The sequence below is a fragment of the Crocodylus siamensis genome, chromosome 2 (genome assembly GCF_052110815.1).
Source record: "Crocodylus siamensis isolate JL-2025a chromosome 2, ASM5211081v1, whole genome shotgun sequence".
Classification (NCBI taxonomy): Eukaryota; Metazoa; Chordata; order Crocodylia; family Crocodylidae; genus Crocodylus; species Crocodylus siamensis.
This window is the reverse complement of record NC_143396.1, coordinates 99,883,494-99,910,075: the sequence shown is the minus strand read 5'-3', so window position 1 is coordinate 99,910,075 and position 26,582 is coordinate 99,883,494. Positions and strand designations below refer to the sequence as shown.

The window sequence follows — 26,582 nt, the reverse complement described above, 5'->3', positions numbered from 1 at the left end:
TCATTACATGCAACAAAATGGAGGAAGTTTTTTAAAAACAAATATTCCAACAAAAATCCCCTTTTCCCTGCTCATTTGCAGCCTTTGCTCTGTTAGTTATTTTGCAGAATCTGCTAGAGGAAATGAAACTGGAATTTTTATAATGAATATCAAGAAGAATCTTTTCTTCACCCTTCCTCTTTTCTGGTACAAAACACTCTTTCAGATTTACTTTACACATCATAAGGAGACAAAGAATAAAAGCCTTTTCTTTCCCTTTGGTTTCCTTTTTCCTCCAAATTTCAACTGGCATTTGCAACTCCCCCACCCACAACCAATGTACAGTCATTAGCAGGCTTTCATTTAGAGTCATAGAAAATGAGGACTGGAAGGGACTCAGGAGGTCACCTAGTATCCAACCCCCTACTCAAAGCAGGACCATCCCCAACTATACCATCCAGCTAAGGCTTGTGTCTACCTGGGTCTTAAAAATGTCTAAGGATGGAGGTTCCACAACCTCTCTACGTAGCCTGTTCCAGTGTTTTACTACCCTCCTGGTGAGAAAGTTTTTCCTTATATCTAGCCTGAACTTACCTTGCTGCAACTTGAGAACAGTGTAGATCCATCCTCTTAGTCGCCATCCTTCAAATAATTGAAGGCTGTGATTAAATCCCCCCTCAGTCTTCTATTCTACCAACTAAAGCAGCCCAGTTCCCTCAGCCTCTCTTCTTAAGTCTGTGGGGGGCATGTGCCCCCCCCCATGACTGGCCGCCACCGCTGCCAGCTTCTGTGAGTGGTCACCACTCACCACCCCACTGCCAGTCACAAACTGTGCCCCACTTTGTGTCTCAGGAGGCACCAGTCACCCCTGACTGGATCGCTCTCCAATTTGATGCATTTCATTTAGAAAATTTTTTTTGTATAGATTTACCTAAACTGTGTTTTCTCCTCTCTCTGCATTATCATCAATCAGCCCCATTGTTTGTGGAAGGACTCTCAACTATGCTGCATTCCCATGCTAGAATGTTAGCTGCTGATTCCAGAAGCAGAACAGAAAATTGGTGAATAAGAGAAACACGCTGTTACCTGGATAAAATGGCCTGCTCATAATTCTTCATTACACATATACACGTGCATCTACCTTATCTGTTTGTCTCTGTGACTACAGCTACACACTAACCAGATGGCTTCACCGAACATTCTCAATTGCTCTTAAGTTACTCCAACTCCTTCCTGAAACCAATGGGCAAAATAGTTTATAAATTTTCTTTTAAACGTGTTTTATTTACATTCCTCTCCTTTAAACACCATTTGCTACCATTCGGCCAATTCAACAATGAAGCCCTGGTTCACAAACTGGGTGTGGCCTGTGGGCCAGATGCGGCCTTCCAGGCCATTCTATTCAGCCCACAGGACCCCTAAAAAATTTAGAAAATTAATATTTATCTTCCCCTGGCTTCCTGTCATGCAGTCCTCAATGGCTTGCCCAAACTCAGTAAGCGGCCTTCCGCCTGAAATAATTGCCCGCCACCGGCTTAGAGCTAGAGTTAGGCACATGCGCAGTGCTATGCATGCTTTAATTATAAGCATACGTTTAACTTTGTTATATTGGGGATACAGCAACATTTTCTGTGCTAAACTTCACTGTGATCACATCTACATCCATAGATGCATCTCAAGCAGATCCAAAGAGGTGATCCTCCCCCTCTATGTGGCACTGGTCAGGCCGCAGCTGGAGTACTGCGTCCAGTTTGGGGCACCGCGCTTCAAGAGGGATGTGGACAGCATCAAGAGGGTCCAGAGGAGGGCCACTCGCATGATCAGGGGACAGCAGGGCAGGCCCTATGAGGACAGGCTACGGGACCTGAACCTGTTCAGCCTCCAAAAGAGGAGGCTGTGGGGGGGATCTAGTGGCCTGTTACAAACTAGTCAGAGGGGATCAGCAGGCATTGGGGGAGTCACTGTTCCCCCGTGCACTGCCAGGAGTGACCAGGAATAACGGTCACAAGCTGGCAGAGGGCAGGTTTAGGCTAGATATCAGGAAGCGCTAGTTCATGGTCAGGGCGGCTAGGATCTGGAACCAACTTCGAAGAGAGGTGGTCCTGGCTCCTACCCTGGGGTTTTTTAAGAGGAGGTTAGATGAACATCTTGCTGGGGTTGTTTGACCCCAGTATTGTTTCCTGCCATGGCGGGACGGGGTTGGACTAGGTGATCTACTCAGGTCCCTTCCGACCCTAGAAACTATGAAACTACATGAGATGCTATAACGCGCAGTAGACTATTCTACTGCACATTAGCGCGGCACAGCAAAAACCATGCTAACTTACTAATGTGCAGTAGAATTAGTCTACTGAGCATTGTGTCACCAAAACACTGTTTGCCTTTGCTACTGTGCGTTAGTGCAGGCTAATGTGCACCTTTATGTACTACCAAAAGGCACTTTTACATGTGCTCCAGAGGTGGGGGTGGAGGCAGCTGCTCAGAGAGACGCTCTAATTAAAGCAACACTGCATCTCGTGTATCAGTGTCCCTGTACTTAAAAATGGCAGTGGGGGCACTTGAATTAAAGCTCGTTTGACGAGCTGTAGTTCAAGTGCCCCCACTGCCATTTTTAAGCACAGGGATGCCGACAGACAGCACGTGTATAGGTGCCCTCATTATTAGAGGTGCTAAACTTAACACGCACTAGCAAAGGCGCATTAATGAAACCGTAGACGTGCCGCATGAAAGGGTTTCTACTCTGTACTTCCAGAAAATGTATCCCATGGCTTATATTTAAGACATTTTATGTTACAACTTGACGTGCCTTTTTATAGCATTAAATATGTAAAATGTGATGCAACAGCCAAATAAGGTTATTTGCTGTAGATTAAGAAGCATTTTCTTGGGCTTGTTCAGTTTACAGTTTTCATTTGAAGTTTCATGACTATACAATTTTTTCAATGTAGAGTAAAAGGACAGTGAGACTCCTTTTTCCAGCTTTCTCTGCCTTCTGTGAAAACAGTGCTGGGATGATGCATTGCTCTTCCCCACCCCTCCTCTCCTTCCTCCACTTCTAATAGCTTAGTGGGAAACAGGGATCCTGGCCTAACTTGACATTTCTAACCAAGTGACTGGATTTGTAATGTCCCTGTGTCCTCAGCTCTCAGGGTGTCCCAGTTTTCAGTTATGACACTCACAGAGTTCGTGGCAGAACTGGCAGGACTGCCCACACATTATGTCAGCTTCAAAAGTGTTGCATCAGGGAAAGGAATCGGTAGACATTGTATTTTAAGTCAAGGACATGAGTTAGCAGTCCCAATCAGGTTATTTAACAGTGAGTCTGCACCACAGTGAGCTCTTGTGCTTTAATTATAAATAGAATATAATTCATAATTTTGTAAACAAGTGATCATACATAAAAGAAAATCCTGATTCAATTTGTTAACTCATTTAGTGCAAGTCCTTTTACTCTACATTTAAAACACTGTGTAGTTGTGAAAATTCAAATGAAAATATGAAACTGAACAAGACCATGAATATGTTTCTTAATCTACATTACAACCTTAATTTACCTAAAATAATCTGTTCACCAAATCACAGAATATCCTTTTTCACAAGTCAGTTAGTTAATTGCATTATCTAATTATTAGGCAAAGACTTTTCTGACTTTTTTCACTATTTCACAATGTCATGTTACTAGCACTCTTACAACAAATTAAATAAAGGCTTTCAGATATTAAGAACATTATATTAATATACAACAAGCCCTTATTCATATGAGTGGTTCTTGTAAGCAAGGTTTTCTCAAGTGAGTAAGGACTTGTAGGATAAGCTTCTAAGGAATGAAGGTCCTGACCCAGCTAGCATTACACAGATGAGCAACTTTATGCCTGGAAGCAGTCCCATTAGACATGCATGCCAAAGAGTTTGCAGGCTCTGAGCCTGAAATGCTATGCTGATATTCTTCTGATTCTGCAACTTACTATAGACAAACAGACTGCAGGGCTCTGTCTGCATGGAGTCAGTTGCAGGATCAGAGCCACAGTTAGTACTACAGGATATTATAAACTTTTACTAAGGAAAAAATAAAACTACAAGTGCTTCTGAGGTTTTTTATTTTCCTACTATTATTACAAGTAATTTTTAAAAGTGACTATGAGTGAGAGGGGGAAAAAAAGAGGAAAATCATTTATCTCTTGTTTACTTTGAGACAACTATGGATAAATCAATTACCTCTAATTGTGTAACTGGCAAACAGCAAAAGGCAAGGAAAAGAAGTTACAGAATATCACCGTATAATCACAAAAACCAGTAAGGGAAACCATGGGTGGCTGTAGTGCCAGAAACTACACATTTTAAAAGTACAGATTTAATCTGATATTGCCCATTTAAAGTATTCAGGCTACTGGTACCCAAAGTTCTCAGATGTCCCTCACTGGTGTCCCCAGTTTTCCTGCATCTCTCACAAACTTGGTGCCCTTACACTTTTATTGGTGGGAGTTATCTACAGCAGAAGTAAATCATCAGGAAATGGAGATCAGAGAATTTCTTGCCCTAAAGAAAAGCATCTTACAGCATTTTATTCATGCGCCTAGCAGGTTAAAAGATGCCCATGCTATTAGGGGCGAACTGATAACAGAAGTTAAGAGATAAGAGACTAGTCTGCACTGGTATATCTAAGGGCACAAACACAATACAAGGTCTTCTTAAACAGTCCATTTTGAGGGTGTTAAAAAACACATCGGAAGGGCCATTAAATCATCTATTCTAACACAGGCCATTTATTTTCACTCAGACTAAACCCCAGACTAAACTCAAAAGTTTGCATTTGACTAAAGCTATCTATTTTCCAGAAAGATAATAAGGTATCAGGAGATTTAGACAATCCTGATGTCACTGTGCTCTCCCTCCATTTGGATCCACAGATGATGCTGGTCTGTTTTCAGACATGCTGACTGCCCACAAATAGCAATGCAATCAATGGAAGATGCAGGTGCCTGGCATCCTTGCAGGAAGAAAAAATAGAAGTCAGGCACATGTGATACTATTGCTATAGAAACCTGCATAATACCAAGACAAAAGCCTGTAGTAGCTGCGGTATGTCTTCTGGTATTTGGATATCCACAGATTTTGGTCATCTAGCCACAGGCATCCAGACACAAGCATTCATCACAAAAGTGTTTCTAGTCCCCATGTCTTGTTCTTTCTTTTTTAAAGCACAATGAATAATTGCTTTTTCAGTAAAATGTTTGCAGATATCTACACCACAACTTGCATTTTAACTGAAAGCATATTTCACTTTCCCATGAATAAACAATTTTAGTCCATCGAAGAAGGCTTTTTAGCACAGTTCTTAAAAAAGCAATCCTCCAGCTTCAAAAAACTGAGCTTTGATAAGACAGTCTTCTGGCATCTTTTTCCTTCCCTTTCATGACCATAAAAATGTTCTGATTAAGGCCTGGATCCTATAATCACTCACAGACATTTACATCAACCCACACACCAGTGGAGGCCAAGATTTTTGGCAGGTGTGCCACAAATTAGCCCCACACCTTCCCCAAAAGCCACTACAATCCTCTTCCCCTGCTCAATGGCTTGCTTTGCTTTCTGCTCCTTGCCTTATCTGTCATTGTACTTCCTTTCCCCTCCCCAGCCTGCCATGTGCCCTAAAGGTAACCAGGCCACCTGGGGCACCCCTGCAGGTTGGCCAACACTGCCCTACACCATAAAAAAGAGGAGAAGGATCTGTGTGGATAAAGACTTTGCACATTTAGATTTGATCATGGGATCAGGGAGCATTACTGACTTACATGGTAACTTTTTGTAGTATCCCAAGGCAGTTTAGGCATAGTAATCCAAATGATAAACAACAGTAATCTTTTAAGCCTGAAATTCACTGGCAGCCATAAACGTATCACACAAAGGATCGCACAAGTTTTGTCAAAAAAAAAGCTTTGGACAAGAGCAGATTGCAATGTTTCACGTTCAACTAGGAAGTTTCCACTCAGCAAATTTTGAAGTTCTCAGTTCAGTCTCCAGTGATCCATAATTTCCACAGCATCCAGTATAACAGGCAACAACATTAAGTCCTTCTCAGCACTGAGCTGCCATCACCTTGGCAACTCATTAGGGCCTTTCCTTAGTATGGGAAACTGCTACACTAAGCAAGCAGCTGAGGCAGCATTTCTGCGTAAGAGAGCTCTTTCTGCGACCGATGTTACTGTTCCGATTTTATACATGGCCTGTTAAAATAAAAGATACTGTCTTTACCCAAATTTCATAGATTTCATAGACATTAGGGCTGGAAGGGACCTCAGGAGATCATCGAGTCCAGCCCCCTGCCCAAAGGGCAGGAAGTCAGCTGGGGTCATAGGATCCCAGCAAGATAAGCATCCAATTTACCCTTGAAGGTGTTCAATGTAGGTGCTTGAACCACCTCCGCTGGCAGACTGTTCCAGACCTTGGGGGCTCGGACAGTAAAGAAATTCTCCTTATGTCCAGCCTGAAACGGTCTTGCAGGAGTTTGTGACTGTTCGACCTCGTCATCCCTTGGGGCGCTCTGGTGAACAAACGTTCCCCCAGATCCTGGTGGTCAAAGATGACTTTGATTTTAAGGTAACCTTCAAATAATTAGATGCCATACATAGAAAAATTTATAAAATCTGTTATTATTGTCCATGTATGGCATCTAATTATTACAGGGTTTTCTTAAATTTGTCCTCACCTCCCCCCACTCCTCCCCTGCTACAGTGGAGAAGACAGCAGTGATAGGCAGGTCAGGAAGAAGAGCAGGGGAGGCCTAACCCTTTGCCCCCTGGCCCCCCAAACACCTGTCTCCCCTGTGGCTGTGCGCCCCAATGCCCGCATCCCTTGCTGCCTTCCCCCTCACCCCGCTGTGTCTCCTGCTGCCTGTCCCCACCCCCAGTACCTACATGCCCTTCCACCTGCCTTCCCCCTCAGCCTCTGCCTCCCTGCTCCCCACCACCCCTGCTTACTGTCAGTCATGCCTCTAGCCCACGGAATGGAGCACATGGTAGCTCTCACCTAGCCAGCAGTTGCACCAGTGGCAGCTCTGGCCCTGGGACAAAGGGGCAAAGCACAGACAGTCAAAAAGCCCAAGGTTAAATGGATTGAGTTTTTGCAGGTTAGTCTTAAACTGCAGAGATTAAACTGAGAAGCAAGTGAATGGACATTCACTTTAGATTCAGGAAATGCAGCCACATGACTACAGTGGCCCAGGCCAGAAGCCAGGGGGCACTAGAACATGCCTCCCAACCAAGGCTTTTCCCTTATCCCGGCTTGACCAGAGGTGGCATAGCCAGGCCCCAGCCCCAGGCTAGCACACTGGAGGGTGGGGGTTTAAAGTCTCCTCCCTGGCACAGACGGGACCCCAGCCTGGGTCTGCCTAGGTGAAGAAGCAGTGCTTGCCAGGCTGAGGAAGGGGTGGGTGGGGGTAAAGGTAGTGGCACTGAATTCATAAAAGCTTGAACAATAGTCCTTTCTCTGAAGCAAGCATGCATTTAAGACAGCAATTTGCAATCTCAAGCACACAAAGAACCAAAAATCTACACCTAAACTAAGACACAGCCCAGTAGAAGGCAGTGAGAGTACACACAGCTTATGTAATAGATCAACAAGAGAAGAGAAAGCTTTGCACAAGGTTCACACAATCCTGGTGGCAGAGTGTCTCCTTACAGCCAGGTATTCAGAAAATCCTTCTGGGGGAATTAGCAGGTGGTCTTAGGTGTCAGAGTGGAGATCCCATAGGCCTCACCTCTACTTGGGTTTTTAAAGGCTCACCTGCACCTCATTCTCCCCCTTGGGTACCTTGACATTACCATGCTTGTCACTTATAGTACCTTTGGGAGGACTCTCATACATTCACTGTCTTTTGTCTCTGCTTAGGTATTCCTGTCTCCCACCTTTTACAGGTTCTGCTTTATCATATAAATGCAGTTTTCTGCTCTCTTTGGTCACACCAGCCGGAGCAGTCTGGGACCCACTCCTATTCCCTTAGCCCTATCTCTAGCATGTATATGTGATGACTGTGCCAGGTGTTTGCCAACATCTCCTACCTCTCAGTCTGGTCCTGGAGGCCTTGGCCCTGTGCTCACACAGTTCCTCCAGTCCGGGTTCCCTGGCCTCTTCCCCCTCCCCCATGGCCTGGGGGAACTCAAGGGAATTGCATCCCTTCCCCTTATCAACTGCTTGCCTGAGCCTCTACCAGAGGTGGGAGGGGGTGGAGTCTGCTCATCTGCTGGTTCCCTGCCAAGCAGACCCACGGTGGGGTCCTGTGCGGGTAGAAGGGGTTTAAACCCCCCTCCCTCCCCTCCACTTGAGTCTGCCTGCCTGCCTGCACCCCCTGCCTCCTCCACTCCAGCCAGACCCAGATGTAGTCCCCAGAACTTCCCACCCCCACCCCCTTCTCAGACAGCCAACCCTGCTCTCTGGAGCAGACAGCCCAGCTAAAGGCTGCAAGGCTGGGATGCTGGGAGACTGATTTAACTTGAACGAGGAAGGGGTCTGGGACAGCATTTCATAAACTGGTCATTTACACCAGTTAAGTCTGATATTACATTCAACCAGGTTTATTCAAAATGGCTGAAACTAGTTTTAAAACTGGTTTATGTGCACGGAACTTCTGTTCCGTTACAAGTTTAAACCAGTTTCTGACCACTTGAACCAGTTTACGCACAACTTCTGTCCCTAGCCCAGAGGTGCTGCCACCTCTACCACAGGTATGTGGCTGGATCAGGAGCTATACCATGTGCTGCGGGCCATGGGCTGGTGCCACCCCAATGGTAAGCTGGGGAGAGGAGCAGAGCAGAGACTCTGGGGGGGCAGGTGGAAGGAGACACCTGCTGTGACTAACTCTAGCCAGGCTTGGGGCCAGAAATCGGAGCCACAATAGCTGCCTGCCCCACAGCTTGTACTTGAGTAAATATGGTAACTCAAGTTCCTTTCATAATATTTACATCAAGATTTTACATCAATTAACTGAATATTAATTGAAGTGGGAGGGCAGGTAGGGCAGAGGAAGGCAACTTCATCCTTCAGATCAAGATAACCACAAATGACCATGTCAATCAATTTCTCAAGAATAATTCAGGAAGAAATGGCTATTTTTTAAGTGTTTAAATAAAACTGCACTGCATTTAAGTCACTAACATATGAACTAGTCCAGAACTGCACATCCCAGAAGAATTGAGATCCATTCAGTGAGACAAACTGTGGTCCCAACAGTCATGCTGGTGAGATGTTATTCAGGAAGTCCCATTGACCTCAGCAAGCCTAGTCATTTAAACTGCTCACTGCCGTGACTAAAGGGAGTGGTCCCATGGAAAGACTGCACAATCAGGGCCCTTATTAGGGAAACTGTTTTTCAATACAGGCACCTTACTTCTCAGTGTGTAACTCTAAGACTTGATAAAATGGGTATTTTCTAATAGCCTCCAACATGTGAAAAAGAAGTTGATGGGCCCCTACCTTTTCAATGGCTTAGCATAAGCACATAAAGGGCTCTGCTGATAATAGTTATTTCAAACTTCCTTCTCCACATTACAGCAAAGAAATTAAGGACCATGTAGCTCTGTAGAATTAACTCATCGGTCACCACCCGAGATGATGTTTGATGAAGCGTCATTCAGGATTTACATCATGGCCTGGGCTTAACTAACCTGAGTTGATTTCAAACTATACTAATCCTCATAATAAATGACATCTGATCTTCAGAAAGGGTTATCTGTTGGGTGATAAAATAGTTATTCCTAACAATAAATATCTAAGATATGTAGCAGGAGACTAGCATTGTCTTCCTTAGTCACTATAATGATTCATTACTTTGCTCTTCTTTCCTAAGGGAGTCCATGTGGTTGATTGTGTCATCATCTCACTCATCTATTTTTATTATTACAGGAAGGTGTTATCCAGTGTCATGTCTGTTAAGGGTCAACGTAAACAACATTCAGAGCTCCATAGTTAACATCATCATCCAAATCGCTTTTGCTTTGCTCATGTGACTTCATTAATAGTAGATGGGTAATTAATATTACACAGCATTCTCAAAAATTGAATCATCTCCTGCTTACTGCCAAACAGAACATCCTAGCCCAATGAAACTTCCTAGGCTTCCAAACTGAGGTCCAAAAGTAACTTCCTGGTCACAAACCCAGTTTTTGCCACCCTCCATTTCTGAGGAGCAGGGAAGGCATTTTGATTTTTACCAGCATGGCACCCCCCAAATTCAACTAAAGGCACTGGTTTTTAAACTAAGTCATGGAACCCTTTCACATCACTTCTCCTCCACAGAACACCTACCCCAATCCTAGAGACTGACATGGAGCCAGGCAACCCAGCCCCATAATGGCAGCACACTGCCTCCTGGCCTGCTTTGCTGTTACTCCCAATCTCTTTGCAGACTCTCTGATGATCAATCATGGAAACACAGGGTTTCACAGAACCTAGGTTGAAAACCACTGACTTTGTTCATATGTCTATGCCCTGGTTGCTGCAAAATTAAAGGTGGTAAGGTCTTACTTTGAATCAGCTGCTCCATGGAAATTACCTGCATGCATGCTCTAATTCCATAGTAAGCAGAAGCTGCTCCATTGTAGTGTAGCCCTCAGCAAAAGGTAAGTATGTTACCAGAGTATGCCAGACAAGGTTCTTGGGGTAAACTGGGTATCTTTTATTAGACCAGCTAAAATTGTTGGAAAAATTCTTTTTTGCAAGCTTTTAGATACAAACATCTTTCTTCAGGAAGAGGAAGAGTTTGCAGTTGTTTTGTTTTGTGCTCTTCCTAAGGCATCAGATGTTGGGCAGATTATATAATATGCTATAAATCCAATGTCCATATTTAGTCCTTGATTTTTTGGATCTAGTAGGTTGATGAAGTGAGGTTCATAGGCTGGTCTGTGAAAGGTGTTTTGTAAATTCCCTTTGAGAATTAGAACAAAGATTGAGCAGAGAGTAGTTATCTTGTGGGATACTAGAGTTCAGTGTTTATTTATTATATACATTGCTCTTCCCAACAAAGGCCCGGGGAGGCTTACAGAAGAGAATGAAATAATGTATAAAAGCCAAGAGCATATAGCAGGGTTACAGCAAGGTAGCGGCATGCACTCAAGTTGATACCCATGAAGCAGCTGATGTGGTATATGCACCATCTCTTTCTTACCCCAGGCTAAGTTGTTTGCATCTCAGGACCCTCGGAAACAAAAAAGTATCAGCAATTTGCTAGGAGTCTGATGCATATGAAGATTCTCCCTCACCACAGTTCTTGAAAAGGGAAGGATCTCTGCATCTCACCTCTAACTTAAGCCCTTTTAACTACTTCAGAAGAAGAGAGGGACCTGCTGCTCAGGAGCACGGATTAGCTATTACACCATAACTGATAGATCTGTGTTATCCTGCAGCAGTATACAGTAGCTAAACCATAACTTTGACCTCAATTTTTAAATGGTTAAAATTGGAACAGTTTTCCTACCTTTGTATTACTACAGAAATATGTAGATGTAAAGCTGCAAAGTATATCAACTTGCATCAATACCAAAGGAGACTGGTAAGTATGATATCTGTCTATGCTCATTGTCTTCGTGGGAAAGTTTTAACAGTTAGAAATGTTGCTATATCTGTATGTGTTTTATGTATATAACTGCACGCACGCACGTTTATGTGTGTACACATGTCACACGTGTAAAATATAAAATCCCATCCCAAACCACAATGCTAAAATAAAAAAAACCCTCAAACTTCAACAACAATGTCCGCAAGCAGGACTTACATCTGTATTGGTTTAAATGTTAGCATACAGTTTTACCAAAAGATCTTTCCTGTGAAAATATGGCCTAACTCAGGGGTGGGCAAAATATGGTCTGCAGACTGGATATGGCCTGCCAACAGATTTTATCCAGCCCACAGTGGGTCCCTTGTTCCCACTTGGCCCAGGAACAGGGGACAGTGGGGCATGTAGCCAGTCCCACCACCCCCAGACACACAGTGGAGCTGGAGTGGCGTGGTGGTCAGACTTGCTTCCTGGCAGCAGCTCCTTCCAAGTGCTGCTGCCAGTCTCTAGCGCTGCTGCCAGACCTAGCCCTGCTGCCCGAGCACCAGACAAAGTAGATGGGTGAGGTCATGGAGACCAGCCCAAGACCTACAAAGCAGGGCGCACTCAACCAGGTGAACAGGATGGGGCCAGTATCAGGATCACTGGGCAGTGACAGTGCGGGCCTGGGGCAGAGCTACAATCTGCTGCCTGCACGTCCCTGCAATGAGCACTGGTTCCATGGGAAGGGGTGTTTAGGGAGTGGATCGTGGCTCTACCCCAGGCTGTCACACCCCCGCGATCCTGTTCCCAGCCCCGGCCCCGGATCCACCTACCCATCCCACTTCCAGATACCACTCCCTGCCTGCAGCCCGATTTCTTCCGCCTGGCTGAGCGCATCCTGCCTGCATGGGTGCCAGGGTGATGTCTGTGGACAGTATGGGGTCAGGCAGAGCTGCAATCCACCCCCTGCATGCTCCTGCCCATGGAACCAGAGCCCGTCACAGGGGCATGCAGGGGGCAGACCGTAGCTCTGTCCTAGCCCTATGCTACTGTAGCCTCATGATCCTGATCCCAGCCCTAGCCCAAGCTCCACCCACCCATTCCACTCCCTTCCTGCCCGTGGCCCCATCCCATCTGCCAGGCCGAGTGTGGGAGAGAGCAACTTAGAGAGTTTTGGGGAATTGTTGTGGGGGAAGACAAGGGGTACTGACCCAGCCAAAAATCCCTAAGTGGCCCTCCAGCCCAAATAATTGCCCATCCCTGGCCTAACCCTTTTCAGGCTTCTTTCTAAATCTTCTTCCCATGATAACAAATTTCAGCATTTATCTTTGCTGCTCACACCTTTCTCCCAAGCAGTCATCATACAAAACAGATATGCCTCTTGACAGGTTACATCATGCCTACAGGGATCTGAATATCCATGCTGAAATGAACCCAAGTCTAATTACCGCCACTGCTGTTACTTGGCAGCAGTAGTAGTCCTGGACCTCTGTCTGCAGTGTGGTGAAAGTGAAAACTACTTTTCTGAAGGTCATCTGCGCAACCAAGAGCTAAACGCACCTTTTTGCAGATGAAAGTTTAAATTCTGCACAAAAAATGGTTAACTTTAACTCACTACACTGGCCATGGAAAGACTCTTCTTCTCCATTAGCAAGTGGATTTGTCAAACTGTGTGTTGAGTATATTATCATACAAACACACTTAAAAATATTTAACTCCTAGAGTGGACAAAGGGCTAAAGCCTGTGATTAGTCCAGGCCTAGCTAGCCAACTTTTAAGACACAGATTCATAGCTATAAAAGGCCAGAAGGCAGCACAGGAATCATCTGGGCAGATCCCCAAATACTGAGTTCCTGCTTTAAGAATATTAGCTATTCTAGAATGAGAACATATCATTTAGGAAAAAACCAACATCCAATCTTGACTACAATATCTGCAAGGATGGAGAGAGTCCAATAATGTGCTTAGCAACATCAATGGTTAATAAGCTTGCTGTCAAAGTTGTCGACATTACTTCTAGTTTAAACCAACCTCCAGCCATGAGATCTTATCACACCTTTGTCTCTCAACTTTGCATCTTGGATTGGCATTTAAAATGCCAGAGTTAAATGCGATAGCCAATGAATGGAAAGAGTACTGCTGAAGCACAGGCTGGGAATCACCTATCAAATGGTGAAAAGCTCATTGAACTTTATTTGATGGCCAGGCTAGTTCTTACAGCAGCTGTGTTCCTTCACAAAGATGTACATAGCAAAATATGGGTCTCACCAGAGACTGAAATAAAAGTTCAGATCATCTGCATCGCTTCAGCTTGAAATTCAAGTCACCTTTCCAAGGCGCATACCAAGCCGCAGAGAGCAGCAACTATCATTATTTTCAGTTAGACACTACACGGATTAAACTGAGGAAGACTGACTTGGGACACACAAATTGGCAACACAAACGAACAGTACCAAACTAGCACGGCGAGAGATTCCACCCTGAAACGAGGAACAGATCTGAGGCACTGGCAGAAGCATAGGAAGGCGAGACAAACTGGAGCTGCTGTTTAAATGGGCAGTTCACCGAGATTTTGTGATTTAAACTGCTGCAAACACAGACAGAGCTGTAATTGAACAAGCCAATGGATGTGGCACCTCACCGAGGAAAGAAACACACTGAAAGGAAAACTGAATACTGAACCTAATGAAAATGTTGGGGACACAAGGAGTTCAGACAAGAAGAAAAATCAGACGTAAGTAGGGACAAGCAGAGAAGCTGCTGTTTGCCAAGAGGTTTCAACTGTGCAGAAATATTTGAACAAAAAAATAAGGATAGAAAAATGCTTACAGCTAAGGTAGAACAAGAAAAGGAAGAGCAGGGCATTTCAAAGAAATCTTCAACAGATCCAAGCTCAGTCTCAAAAGCAGATTTCAGCACCCTGACATGATCACTGACACAATCCAGCTGTCAGATATACAGGCAATAATCAAAACACTGAGAATACATAACAATAAATCAACGCAGAAACACTGTAAAAACACGCTATACTAGGGCTGTGCAAAATTTCGACAGCCATTTCTTTTGGGAGGCATTTCAGGCCATTTTGGCACCCAAAACATTGAATCCGAATCAAAATGAAAGGCTCTGAAACAACTCTGAAATAATCAGAAGACTTCAAAACTTTTCATAAATGTTTTGGAGGATTTCAGAGTTTCGGAGGCAGGCTTGCAGGGAAACAAAAGCTAAGAAGGCGGGGAGGACTGCTCTGATATTGACATCTAGCTCCCAGTTCAATTTCCCAGCTCTCTGATCGCTTCCCCCAGCTCTTCCCACAGGGTGTGGGCCCCTGATCTGTGCACATGGTTTCAGCAGGCTGGGGCCAGAAGCAGTATAGCAGTCTTCCCAGCACTTGGCACGCCAAGCAGCTGCCGCTCGCCCCAGCCTGCAGCAGCAGCCTGCTGAAACCCCACATGCAGACTGGGGGCCTGCACCCCCTGGAAGAGCTGAGGAAGTGATCAGAGAGCTGGGAATCGAACCGGGAGCTAGGGAAACCCTGCCGCACGGCCCGACTCCGCAGGGAGCAGAGATCCGCTCCAGGATCTCCTCGCTGCTGCCCGCCCCACACAGCGCCATATCACCAGCAGAGCCAAACCCCCAAAACAGATTTGGCCAAAATGAAACAGGACAGTTATCCACAACACCAAAATGAATCGATGTCCTCCGAAACATCTGAATCCAAAAGCGAATTGAAACACAGCTATTTCACACATCCCCACTTGATACCACCTGCTTAATGAAACTAACAGCAGTTCAGTGAACTTAGTTTAAGTGAAAAAAAAAAAAACCCTCCTGAACTATGGAAAGAGGGAATCATTGTCAGAATACACAAATGGGGTGATCTCACAGAAGAGGAGTCACACGCTTCTCTGGTAGATCACGTGCCTACTATGAGACACCTCACAGGATGAAAGAGAAAAGACTCAGAGGAACAGCTGATGGATTCAGACTCGAGATCCTGTATAGACCAGATATCAAACTAGGAACCATAAAGAACTAAACCTAGATTGGTGGCTCATCAGTCTTTGCAGACCTACATCAGCACTGAAGTTGTCAACCTCACCAAGGTCCCACAGAGAGGTGGGAGGTACCCTGTAAAGATCAAAAGCTAGACAAGAGTGGTTCATTGAGGATACTGGCAAGAAACAGGGTCACATTCCTTCTCTGCTGCTGGCTGGTGCTGCCACAGACTAGACAAGAGTGTGCTGACCATACAAACCCTGATTTACTGATGGGTAGGTGGCAAGTTTATACAAGGCCTAGACTTTGCTCATGTCACTGCGCCAAACAGGACCTCTAGAAAGCCATGGACAGAAAGAAAGCCTGACAAAATAGCACATCAACAAGGTGGGGGGGCGGGGGAGGGAGAAATCACTAATGGCATAGCAAACATCCCTGAAACCCAGATGTCAGGAAGTAACATCAAGTTAGAGAGCAAAAACATCAAAAAGTTAAGAGTGTTCTACCATACTAACCAAAAGAGCCCTTAAAAAGGAAGAAGTGGCATCAAGGATAAGAAGAGGTGTTCGCTAGTTTGAATAAAAGAAGGAATTCAAAACTATACAGTACCAGATCAAAACTGAGGATTTTCAGCTCGGTGCCAAAGCAGGGGGGTGGGGACTAGAGATCTCTTAAATCACAGACCTGCAGCCTTTTGCCAGCATAGGCCAGAGCTGGTGACCCGGTTGTGATTGTGGGCCAGAAGTCTCTGCCTCCTCCCCAGCGACCAGTTGCCTGTTCTGGTTCTGCTCCGTAGCATCTGCACTTCCCTTGCTGCAGACTCCTGGCCTTTCTGCAGCACAGATGCAGCAGACTGCACAAGACATAAAAGCGCTGCAGAGAAGATGGGTGGCAGAGCACAGCTCCATGCCAATCCCCCATGCTGCACCAGACCTCTGTGAACTGGACTTGACCTCTTCACAGGCTGGATCTAGCCTGCAGGCCAGAGCTTGCCAACCTGTGTACTAAAGTGCTAGACAGGAAAACAGATGCTTTTGAAAGCAGGCACATATAAAAGATTCTGGTTATTTGATGGAAAGAGTCTAGCAACAAAGAAGATATCCCAGAAGTTACTGACAACTGCTTGTCTCTGCCATTATGAAAAGGAAACAATGGAGGTACGCACTCTGTGGCCCAACACACTTACTACCAGATGAAGCCTCAAGCGGAACCCGACTGATGTGAAGAAGTAAAGGATCCCCATACGAAACCTTAGCAGGAAGGGTAAAGTAGTCCATTCCAACACCAGAGAACAAATGGAAGTAGAAGTAAGAGGCAAAGAGGAGGAGAAGGGATTCGTTTCAGCCGTGTGAACCAATGCTAGCGCAGGGAGGATGAACGAAGGAACGGTACAATATGTGAAATATGCTTTCTGCAATGATTAGCAACTGCTTTATTTCGGGCTTGTTGAGAAGCAATCTTTGAAAAAGTGCCTAAAAATAAAAGGGTTTATAAACAGTGTTTCCCTTAACCAAAAGAAAACCATGGAGTTTAGTTGGCAAAAAACAGAATCCTTTTTCCAAACCTGAGGTAACATCTATGTTGGGGTGGCCACCCAGCATTACATATGCCACAAATGGCACAGGCAGCTGTGTGGCATGCAGTAGATCAAGGAGGGGCAAGGGCACAGCTGCAGCTAGCACAGGGAGTAGAAAGCAGACCAGCAGGAAGGGAGCAGAAAGCTCTCTACAGATTAGGTGCTAAAAGGATCTTTGGCAATACTTCATGGATTTCCAGCACTGTTTTCTAGCTTGCAATACACTCTCTCATACATGTAGGGATCTAGCTGGTAGCCTAAACATTTCACTCCACAATTCAATCCAGAAATGTGACTCTCTGCAAACAAACCCCAAACCTGCTCCTTGCCTACCAATCCAGAACTTTAAAAAAAAAAAAAAAAGAAAAGAAAAAGGAAAGGATAATTTCATATGAAGAATATTCTCAGGGAAAAAAACACAGGCTCCTTTTCTGTCTGCTGCAGGTTTACACAAAGAAATCATATCAAACCACAACCTCAGACTCTCTAGCTCTGCACTGGAAACAAATTGCATCCAGTAATAATTAAGAGGCTAGAATACCAATTACATCGCTACAGTAGTCTTTCTAAATTAGTCTGGCAAGTATCGTTATATGTATATAGAGAAGTTGATATTGTTTTAATCTAACAGATTTAAACAATGTCAACACTGATAAATCAATTTGCTCTTAGAATGAAACACTACTATTTATTTTAAGAAAATAAACAAAAACAAAAATCCAGTAATTTTACCTATAAAAGTCTAAGGCACCTCATTCACTGCACATCAAATACGGAGAAAATCCAATTTATTTTCTTCCTCTAAATTTCTACTGTCTTAGCCAGTATAGGTTTAAAATTCCTTTAAAAAGGGGAAAAAAAAAATTAAAAAAAAAAAAATCAACCCACATGTGGAAGGAACACCTCACGTTGTTACCAAACTACAAGCGTCTACCCATCCAATTCTATTGCTGAGCTGGTCAAGAATTTCTTGGCAGAGAACTGGGGTAGTCAAATAGGTAACTGAGTATAAGTTTGAAGTGAAGGGAAAATGAGAGAAAACTCAAAGACAAGAGGATGCATACTGCCCTGAAATAAAATAGTAGAAAAAGAGGCTTTTGCCATGTTGATGAAAGTCATGCGGGGGGGGGAAGGGGGGGGAATCAAATGTATGAGCTATATTAGAACAGAACTGTAAGCCTAGTACAAATAGTGACATTATTTCATTATAAACAATGTTAAATTGACCTTTGATTTTTTTTAAACTATGCAAGTAAACTTTTAGTCAAACCCTGAGAGATTTATGTGATGATATAAGATAAAGGGCAAAGTTACAGAAGAGCTATTAAATCCCAATTTAGCAAAAGCCATTTCCATTTTTCCATTTCTGATAAAGATAAATAAACCTTAAACAACTCATATTTCCTACTTGTTTTTATCCACACAAAAGGTGCACTGACATAATTTGACTCAATTTTTAAAACAAGATTATTAAACTGATGCAAAAGGCTGGGTGGACACCTATTTTAACTTAAGAATCAATTTTAGTCATTTAGTTAAACTTGCTTGTAAGTGGTTTTAGCAAATTCTTATTTGAATTGAAATAACACATAAGCATCCCAGTTTTCAGCCACAATTTCATTGTTCTAGGCACTGTATAAAAAGGCAGTCCCTTTTCCTAGTAGCTCTCTATGCAAGTACTTAAACTCAATCCAGAACTATATCAAAATATGAATATTTAAAACAGGGGAAAACCCCTGTTAACTAAATCAGCTTAAATCCAGACTTCTTGTCATATCAGTAATCTTTCCCCATTTTGACAAGTCTGTCTTCTTGCCAATTTGTAAGTCAAATGACATTTTAAAAATCCAGCGAAACTTTATCATGAGCTAATTCTACGGAAACACTAGTCATTAGAAGTCATTATAGAACAAACCCCCATCCTCCAATATTACTGGACAAATTTCTGAGGAAAATTATCAAACTCCTTTCCTTGAAGGCAAATCCCTCCCACCAAAATGAGTGCTTTGTATACAGTATTTCCAATTCCTGTTAAGCATGAACGATTTGTTTTCTCACGTATTACTCAGTGGTAGACCACATTTTAGAGCATGTAGTTGGATAATCTAATTGACCAAATTTCAGCATTCTTTCAACTTAAAAAAGTATTAAGAACAATTCTTTTGTTAAGAAATGGCCTTTACCATGTTTCTTTAAGAAGGGCCAGATATATTGCGGTTCATGATTACTGTCACACTTTGCAGGAATGCTACAGAACCATCCCAAATGCGATCATTTTTTTTCCAAGCTCCATCCATCCCCATCAGAACATATTGGAAAAGGGTATTTTAGGTACCGTTGCCAGGGACCTGGACCATATACCATTGCAATGGGACCCAACCCTGCCTGCTGTCCATGGTCATGTTAATACTAACAATTTGCTGGAGACTATTTCTACATGCTTTGAGTATCTGTTGAGCAGTGGTGCTCTCAATATGTCCCTTAGAAAAGGCTACAATAAATTGCATATGTATAAACATTTAATTGCTGATTTCCAAAACCTACAATAACAGTCAACAGTATGAAAAACAAATATAGCAGCCAATGAAAAGCCGTGGCTACTTGTCACCATTGCTCCATTTCCATATGAGGTGACATTTCAGGTAGTCAATCTGCAGGATTGGAGGCTGGAGTTATTCTCAATCTACAGAAACCAATCTACAGGAATAGCAGTTTGCAAACAGACTGACCTGTATACCAAATGGTCCCAACAACTGCCCCTACCTGTAAGGAGATAATTAATTATCAGGGATCCGGGTTTTCTGATTCCCATTTTAAGGAGAAAAACCTGGATTTTCTCCTTTAAGGGCAAAAAGCACAGGAAACAGTGGGTTTCCCCTTGCAGGATGACAGAGTTCCAGCCTGCAATGGGGGGAGCAAGAGGAGGATGGTCAGGCAGAGGGTGCCATGTGCACATATGCACGCACATAGCCATCAGGTAGCCTAGAGAGCAGCTCCTTGCAGGTAACTCTGTGGGGGGGAGGGAAATTAAGGCTCCCATAGTGAGAGGGGGACTTGGGCAGGGCTGGGGTGCTGCCCAGCCTGAGCAGTGCATGGGGCTTGGGGCCATACGCAGCTGCAGGACCCAAGCAGAGAGTGGGATGGGGCCACAGGTGGCTTGTCAGGGGAGTGGCAGGGGGGCTGCCTCCCTGCCACTGCATGCGCTCCAGGGGGGAGAGGCACCAGGAGGCACATACCCCCGCCCCCAATTTGTGTATGTGTTGAACTCGGGACTCCCCACCCTCTGCCCACCCCCTGGGGGCTCTGTAGCTCAGTGGGCAAGACACAGTGCGGCAGGGCAGAGTAGGGCAGGGAACCTCAGTGCTGCTGTCGTAAGTCCCATGCCGTCATGACAAGATGGCCCCTACCAGCCTGGCAGCAGCAGGGTGGGGTTGTGCCCTCCACTGCTGTTGGGCAGGCAAGGGGTGCCTTCCCATGGCCACGTTGGGCTCCAGGCAGCAACACTGAGATTCCCCACCTGGCTCTGCTCTGCCTGGGTCTTGCCTGCTGGGCTGTGGAGGCCCTGGGGGGAGGGCAGCAAGGTGGGGAGCCCCGAGCCCACATCTGCCCCCACACCATGGGCTCCACTCTGGATGTGCTGGCCACGGGGGGAGCAGGGGTTTGGGTGCTGCTGTGGGGGGCTGGGGGCTGCAGACCCTGGTCCATGGCCCCGTAGCCCTGGCAGCTGGGGGGCCTCTCGGGCAGGGCTGGGGGTGGGAAGTGAGGGGCACTGCTATGGGCAAGGCACCAGCATATCACAGCTGCTCAGTGCCAGAAGGTGGGGGAGGGGGTATGGAGGGCGGGGGGACAGGGACAGCTTCAGCTGGATCCACATCCTGGTGAGTGAAAAGGGCAGCGAGAGCTCTGATTTTCCATGATAAAAATCCCAAAAGTCAAACCCCAAAAGGTATAGGTATTTAGAATGTATTTATTATAGTGACTGAGCCACCGATAAGCTTCCATATTGTTTTAAAATTGTAAATATGTTAATAAAACTTTGTGTTCAATGGATAGAGAAATATCTATCCATCTCTCTATAGGGAATTTTATTTTAATCAAGGAAAAACACAGATTTTAGGGGTTTTAATCAGAGAATGTACATTTTTTTTTTAGCAGAGAAAACCAGGATCCTTACTAATTACATAGCTGATTACCCTTGCCATAACCCCTGTATAACACAGAGTGGAGAGCTCCCCTGGATTAATGCCTTTTAGAATGAGACAGAAAAAAAACTCCAACCTTGATTTTAAGATGTCCACTAATGGGGGACTCCATTACAACCCTTGATACAGTGTTCCAGAGGCTAAAAATGGTGCCTTATTTGTGGTCCAAACCTGTCCAGCTTCAGCTTTTAGCCCTAGATCTTCCTATCTTGTTGTCTACTAGACTGAGGATCCTTTCTATTACCAAATTTCACTTCCTTATGATCACTTAGACTAAGTAAAGACAGTTAAAAAGCCTAAGGCTGAATCGATTCAGTCTTCATAGATTAGTCTAAGCAACCTAGACTGAACCGATAAGCAAGCAAACAAGCATGTGCTTTTGATCTTGGAAATGCAGCCACATGTCTGCAGTGGCCCAGGCCAGAAGCTGGGGGGCACAAGAGTACACTTCCCTGCCTGGCTGGAGCAGACGGCTTTGACCAAGGCTAGCCTACCCACCCTGCAAAGCAGAGTTTGGGGATAGGGAGTGCAAAGCATCCTGGGATGCTGGGGCACTGCAAGTTAACTTGAATCTGGAGGGGATCTGGGACAGAAGTTCCATAAACCAATTTAACCTAAATAGGTTACGTCTGATACTACATCTATCCAGGATTATCTTAAACAGGTTTCAGCCATTTTGAAAGCAGTTTGTGTGTGCTGAACTTCTGTTGTATTTGAACTGGTTTCCAATCACTTACACTGGTTTATGTGTATTTCTGTCCCTAGCCTTAGAGTGTGTGATCAAGTCACCCTTTAACCTTCCATTTGTTAAGCTAAAGTGATTCAGCTTCTCAAGTATTTCATGACAGGTATATTTCCCAATCCCTTAATCATTCTAGTAGGACAGTAGAAGGAATCATAACCAACTGTGTAATGCCCAAGTAGAGCATGCAAAGAGTTCTTCATTAAATGCTTTAGAAACAGACTGCTGAGGGGGAAAAGGGATTTAAAATAGAACTGTCACTCTTGTCTGTAATTTTCATTAGTGGATAGGCTAGCAGCCAATATGGAGCAACTGCTGGAAGGTTACCATGACCAAATAGAAGCAGTATTTCAGTTGCTTTCTAGGGAGGAAATAAGTAGATTAATAAATATACAATACTGATGGGTGAAAGAAGTGGCCCTGGCTATACACAGAGGGTGGATGTATACTTGAAAAAAATGCTTTATTAGACTATAAATTATTTTCAAATAGTAACAATTTTCATCGTCTACAAAATCATCTGGCAGCTAGCCAGGGCCTACCACCAAATGTGCACGCAGACTTCCCCTCATTTACATTTGCATACAAGGGAACCTCATTGTCTATCTCTGAACGGCTGCTAAAAGCCATATGTGCTCTGTAATGGAAACCAACTATGAAGCTGATTACATGCAGCCAACACTGAGCAGGACTACAAAACACATGGCCCATATTGGGTAGACATGCTGCTAGGACCCTACTACAAGGACAGGTTACTGCTACCCATCTGAATAAGTTATATAGTAGTGCTCATTGAGTGCAGTCTTGCTCACCGATGACTCTTTTTCAAGTCATGGTCAGTCACTAAACTGAATATATTTCTTCACCAGCCTTAAATATTTGTCAGCTAATTAGCACACGGAGCGAGGGAGTGTTGAGGGGAATTAATCTGGAGTACACACACACACTGAACTATGGGGTCACCATGGCTTGAAAGGCTGTTGACTCTTTTAACAGCCTTTCAGGGCCCAGGCCAATGAGCCCACGTCAGACCAATGAGCTATATGGTAAATCATGAGACTTTTGGTTTTGGAATAGTATCATACATAGTTTGTATTCTAAATAAGTAGGTGCCAAAGTGCTACTGAAAAGTATGTTTATGGAATACCTGTACTATAACTTGCAGCAGTTTAAAAAAAAAAAAAGAAGAAGATAAAATGCATCAATTCTGCATGAACTAAACCTATTGGTACTATATGCAAATTACTACAAGTATATTGATTTCAAGGTCACTGTTTTTAAATTCGCTTCTTGCTTCCACGTGCTCAGGGAGAGCCAGGTCTGACAGTAAAGAAAGAGGAGATAAAGGGGCTGCAAGTAAAACCAATTGGGGGGTGGGGGTCAGAGGGCAAGAGAGCTGCCTAACCCCCCAGATTTATTTTCCTTGCTGTAGCAGTGGGAAAGGGACAAATTGAAGGCAATCCTCCAGTAATTAGATTGTGCACCTGGAAAATTAACAAATTTGTAAATTTCCCATAAATAAAACCTAATTATTGGGGGGGGGTCTTATAATCAGGGTCATCTTCTATGCAAGTCAATCTAGTATTTGTCAAGGAGATCCACTCACTCTACATCTATAGATAAGTAATGAGTAGGGCTCTCTCTCTCTCTCTCTCCCTATTCCTGAACAATGGTGTTTGTGCCCAAAAGCTTGCAAAGAACAATTGTCCCCAACTACTTGGTCTAATCAAAGATACCACGTTTACCCAAAGGAACTTGTCTGCCGCACACACACATAAAAGGGGGGGGTGTATATACACATGCACATATACACACATATGTATACATATACACACACACTCTACGAAGTTTACATGAATACTATTGTAAATAAGACAATCCCTGGCATATAAACCTCCCAACGGTTCAGAGAATTGCTACTCATTGATATGGGCCAAACAGGGACCAAGGCAGGTCCAATTACCCAAGGAAGGAAAAGGCAGCCCTTGCAAGAAGAGCACACAGGCTGGATGGAGAGCACCCAAAGAACAAAACAGGGTCCAACCCGGCCTTATGACTGACCCCTGGGATTTATCTGTGATTGTGATCATTTTTTCAAACCAGCTAGTCGAGGCAGGGGGAAGAAAGGAACTGGCACAAACCACTCTAGCTGTGGGAGCCGCGGGCACTGCTATGGTGGTGCTGAAGGAAGCCACTGCCGTTCTCACCACGCCAGCAAGGACTGACAGCAGCAAAGATGGCAGGAAGATGCCCCAGCAGGACGGAGCCCTGCTCAGCACCAGCTGGAGCCTTCCTCGGGCTCCCTTGCCAGAGCGCCCCAGCACCTGCCCTGGGGCTGCCCCAGCTCCCAGCCCGGCAAACAAGAGCCCTTCCCCGCTCCCCGACGGGCGGCCCCAGCCAGGAGCCGGGCAGCGGCTGATGCCCCGCGGGAGGGCGGGCGCGATGCCCCACGGGCCCTGCCGGGCCCAGAGCCCGAGCTGGGGCAGGCTGGGGAGCCGAGCTGCCTGCCAGTGCCAGGCCCTTCCTTACCCGCTAGCCCGCCGCCGCCTCCATCGCCGCCGTGCCCCTTCCTCCGCTGCAGGATGAAGTAGGGGTTGGCGCGCTCCGTGATCCACAGCGCGTTGGCCAGCAGCACCTCCTCGGGGTTCACCCACATGCTCCCGGCCGAGACAAAGGGCGGCTCGCAGGGGCTCGGCCGCCTAAGTCCTGTACGCCGCGGGGGGCGGGGGCCGCATCAAACGCGCTGCCCGGCCCGGCTGGGAGGCGGCCGAGCCCCGGCCACACGCAGGCAGCGCGGCCGCGGGCAGGGCTGCCGCATCCTCCCTCCCCGGCGGCAGGATCAGCGCAGCAGCGCTGACATCAGCGCCCGCGCCCGCCGAGCCCAGGGGCGGCTGCAGCCACTGCGCACTCTGAGGGACGCCGCCGAGGCGCGCACAGCCCGGCCGACCGCAGCTCCCCGAGCATCCCGCAGCCCAGCCCCTGCAGGCGGAAGGTGTTGCAAGGTTCCAAGTGGGCGGGGCTCCGCCCGGAGGCCTGTGTACTGAGATTCCAAGTGGGCGGGGCCACGCGCAGGACGACACCGGGGCAAGGTTCTAAGTGGGCGGGGCCGGCGCACCAGGATGGTGTTGCAAGGTTCTAAGGTGGGCGGGGCTGAGCCCAGCGTCCACCCCAGAATTGCGGGGTGCTGTGCCTGCTGCCCCTCCGCCTGCCAGGTAGCTGGGTGGCCCAGTGACAGCGGGTGTTTGAAGGCCAGCCTAGCCTTTAAACAAGCACCGAGTCTCATCACCAGAAGCAAACTCCCTATGACCCAAACCACAGCGAATGGATCCAGACCGTGCCAGGACAAGAAATGCAAAGCCTGCCAACACATCTCCCCCACCCCTGCAATAACTACACCCCACAACAGAACCATCACCATTCCTGGATCTTACACCTGCACCTCCAGAAATGTTACCCATCTCATTCAGTAAACAAAATGCCCTGGTGGAAAATATGTAGGAGAAGGCAAACAACAGCTGCGCACCAGAATGAACACACACTGGAAATCTATCAAAGACAAGAATACCCAACTACCTGTGGGGCCACACTTCTCACAAGACAACCACTCTCTCCGATCTCTCGGTTCTAATCCTCAAAGGGAATTTACAAAACACCTTTTGTAGCAGCACCTGCAAGCTTCACTTCATAAATCTACCGGATACTAAAAATCATGGACTCAATATAGATACTGGATTTATGGCACATTACACCCTGCCTGACATCTGATTCACCAAGTAGCTGCCAGACCTGACCTTTTACATTTTTCTTCCTCCCCGCCTCCTTTTTCTCACACCCCCCATAACTTTTCTGCCCTTTGTCTTCCTAATTTCCAGCTATTTCCTTTTTCATAGGCATCCTCTTTTCTACCTTGAATTACTACCACTGTAGAGTCTTTCTTACTCACCTTTGGCTTTCTTTCTTCCTGCTTTTTCACTCTCCCTTCTCTGCTTTACCTTTTCTTTTCCTAATTTCTACTTATTTACATTCTCACTGACATCCTGTCACACTTTTAGCTTCTCTTATTCCTTGGAGTCTCAAAACAGCAAAGACTTTCTATTGCTGAAGAAGGCTGCTTGTGCCTGCAAGCTTGCTAAGAACTTTTTTCCAACTACTCAGTCAGTCTAATAAAAGGTGTCACATCTACTCAAATAACCTTGCCTGCCTATGTCCTTAGACCCACATGGCTACAATTTAAAACCCAGCGCTCAGTTTTCATTCATCTTTTTCAGAAGAAAATTCTCTTATTTTTTGAGAGAAAAATAGAGCAATTCTTCTGGTGCATTTAACACTAAGGATTCCTACTTGAAATCTCTGGGTTTAGTTTGTGAATCCTGTAGCTGTTGGCACACGTAACAGTGCGAACATTGCGTGGTACCCCACAGCACCCTTGAAAGATCTCAAGGGACCCTGGGGTGCCATGGCATCTTGGTTGAGAATCACTGCAACAGAACAAGGATACCACCCTTACACTACACAAAGGCCATGACATTAGTCAACACTGCCAAGAGACCCCTTCTA

At 45.4% G+C, this 26,582-nt stretch overlaps 1 protein-coding gene across 2 annotated transcripts in view; it reads right to left on the bottom strand.

The window, feature by feature from the left end:
* The window catches only part of TBC1D9 (TBC1 domain family member 9), a 77,848-nt gene extending 52,781 nt beyond the window's left edge, over nt 1–25,067 (bottom strand). The window contains exon 1 of one of the 2 annotated variants that reach the window (XM_090036492.1): nt 24,555–25,067. In XM_090036492.1, the coding sequence (XP_089892618.1) occupies nt 24,555–24,681 (127 nt within the window). In that variant the 5' untranslated portion in view covers nt 24,682–25,067. The remainder of the gene's footprint in view (nt 1–24,554) is intronic. The other variant, XM_090036491.1, reaches the window with a different exon arrangement.
* Between the last annotated feature and the right edge of the window lie 1,515 nt (nt 25,068–26,582).